This window comes from Sinocyclocheilus rhinocerous, unplaced genomic scaffold (genome assembly GCF_001515625.1).
Source record: "Sinocyclocheilus rhinocerous isolate Xijiao unplaced genomic scaffold, SAMN03320098_v1.1 scaffold2389, whole genome shotgun sequence".
NCBI lineage: Eukaryota > Metazoa > Chordata > Actinopteri > Cypriniformes > Cyprinidae > Sinocyclocheilus > Sinocyclocheilus rhinocerous.
In genome coordinates, this window is record NW_015628722.1 from 44,447 (window position 1) to 46,735 (window position 2,289).

At 33.2% G+C, this 2,289-nt stretch overlaps 1 protein-coding gene across 1 annotated transcript in view; it reads left to right on the top strand.

The window, feature by feature from the left end:
* LOC107738379 (mitochondrial fission factor homolog B-like) overlaps positions 1-1,435 on the top strand; it is a 9,811-nt gene extending 8,376 nt beyond the window's left edge. Inside the window, exon 6 of the mRNA XM_016550133.1 lies at positions 943-1,435. Coding sequence (XP_016405619.1) covers positions 943-1,074 — 132 coding nt within the window. The 3' untranslated portion in view covers positions 1,075-1,435. The remainder of the gene's footprint in view (positions 1-942) is intronic.
* The last annotated feature ends 854 nt before the right edge of the window (positions 1,436-2,289 follow it).

Here is a 2,289-nt window from a genome sequence, read left to right on the forward strand (position 1 = left end):
TATTTTGATTTTTTTGCACCCTCAGATTCCAGATTTTCAAATAGCTGTATCTCGGCCAAATATTGTCCTATCCTAACAAACCATACATCAATGGAAAGCTTATTTATCAGCTTTTAGATGATGTATAAATCTCAATTTCAAAAAATGTACCCTTATGACTGGTTTTGTGGTCCAGGGTCACATATATTTTTTAAAAAATCAAAAACTAAAATATTGACCACTATTAATTGACCTGGTGATATTTCTGTCTGTGTCTAGTCATTTAGCTTTTGGTCAACAGTGATTTTCTTAGTCTGGAGTTTATAATGTTGCCAAATTATTATTATTAGAATCATGTTTGGTAAAAAAAAAAGACACGTAACCAAAGGCCAGTAAAACAAATGTACAATACGAAGAGTGTAGTCCAATTTACAAGCAAATAAACTGGATCTTTTTTCCTCTTAAAATATTGGTGAATTGGCTTTTTGTGTAACTGTATCTATCTATCTATATATATATATATATATATATATATATATAATCAAACTGGTATATAGCAATATAGCACATTAAATTGATTAAAAGTGACAGTAAAGACATGTATAGTTATACAAAAAAAGTTTTTCAGTTTTGATAAGAACCATTGTTCATAATTGAGCAGCAAATCAGCATATTAGAATGATTTCTGAAGGACCATGTGACACTGAAGACTGATGTTGAAAATTCAGCTTTGCAGTCACAGGAATAAATGGCATTTTAAAATATATTTAAATAGAAAACATTTAGTTTAAATTGTTATAATATTTCACAATTTACTGTTTTACTGTATTTTTGAACAAATAAATGCAGACTTCCTTTAAAAATATATTTGAAAAAATCTTACAAACCCTAAACCTCTTAACAGCATGCAGTATATTAGTATGTGTAGTGTGGATGACATTGATTATGTTCCTTTGATTTCAGGTGGTGAAGATGAGCAGGAGGATAGCAGGGCTGGAGAGACAGAACGCAGAGCACAGACAGACGGAGCTGGTGCTGTTCTCTATGTTACTGTCTGCCTGTCTGATCAACGGCTGGCTGTGGATGCGCAGATGACTGCTCACACTGCACTATACAGACAGCACTACAAGAGCAGCGGAGCTGTTTACTGGGAAGTACAGTACTACACATATTTCTATAGAGATTTACGAAATTTGTTCTCATAAAAATGATGGTCAATGGATGGTTTAGAAACCACTTCTATAGAAGACTCTGAACCTTCCACTCAGATGTGTCACATGATCACGGTAGTGACATGGGCCACTTTGCGTTACAAGTGACTTGAGGAACTCAAGCATGTTTTTCTCCTTGTGAGAGTTTCACTGATGATGTCATTCAGTAATGCAGTCCCTCTGGCTCTTTTGATCAGACTAGTAGCTAGTTTTTTGTATTTGATTTATTCTGCAAATTAAGTAAATGCCGAGATTTTCTGCATGCTTTATTACGAAAGTATAAATATGAATGTTTATATGTATATTTCCTTTTTTTCTTCCAGTTAGGCATTTGAATAGCCTTCATCCTTTTTAACTCACTTCCCCAGCCTGATGTATGATGAATATTTAAAATAATAAAAATTGTAATTGGTCTCAGATATCTCGTTCTCACAATGTCAACATTAAATTAGCAAAATTTGCATTCACATGATGCCTGACAAAGAACAACTAAACACTGCAAATGGATCAGTTTATTAAAAAATTAAATTAACCAAGGAAAAAGTTATTGAAACTCTTTAGACTATAAACCAAATGAAAACTGCAAAGCCTTATACAAAATCTGCATGAGATAAGACAGGAAATGATGAACAGGAATACAATTTAATTCAAATTAATCATCATTGTACAGTAATAACATTGTCAAGCAGCAACTAAAGTGACATGAAACAAATACTAGTGAAATGAATGTAAAAACATTCCTCGTGAGGAAAAAAATACATAAAATGCCCATTGATGGGACACAAGGGTACATACTATACAAAATACAAAAACACATTCTCATAATTTGTCCTGAGATGGACCAACACAATCGCCTTTAGAATCTCAAACTTTAAAGTATCAAATGAAGCAAGACCATCAAGATTAGTTTAGATAACACGACTGAGGCTTCAGGTGGAACAAACTGCTAAACGTGGTAATGAAATGTTGACTTGCTTGACCAGATTAGCCTCAAAATCACTGACCAGTACGGTTAAACTTTAACTGCATGTAGACCAATTTAAAGCATTACAATAGGGGCCGTTTCAGTTTGCATTCAGGGAACTGTATTTGAAATGTA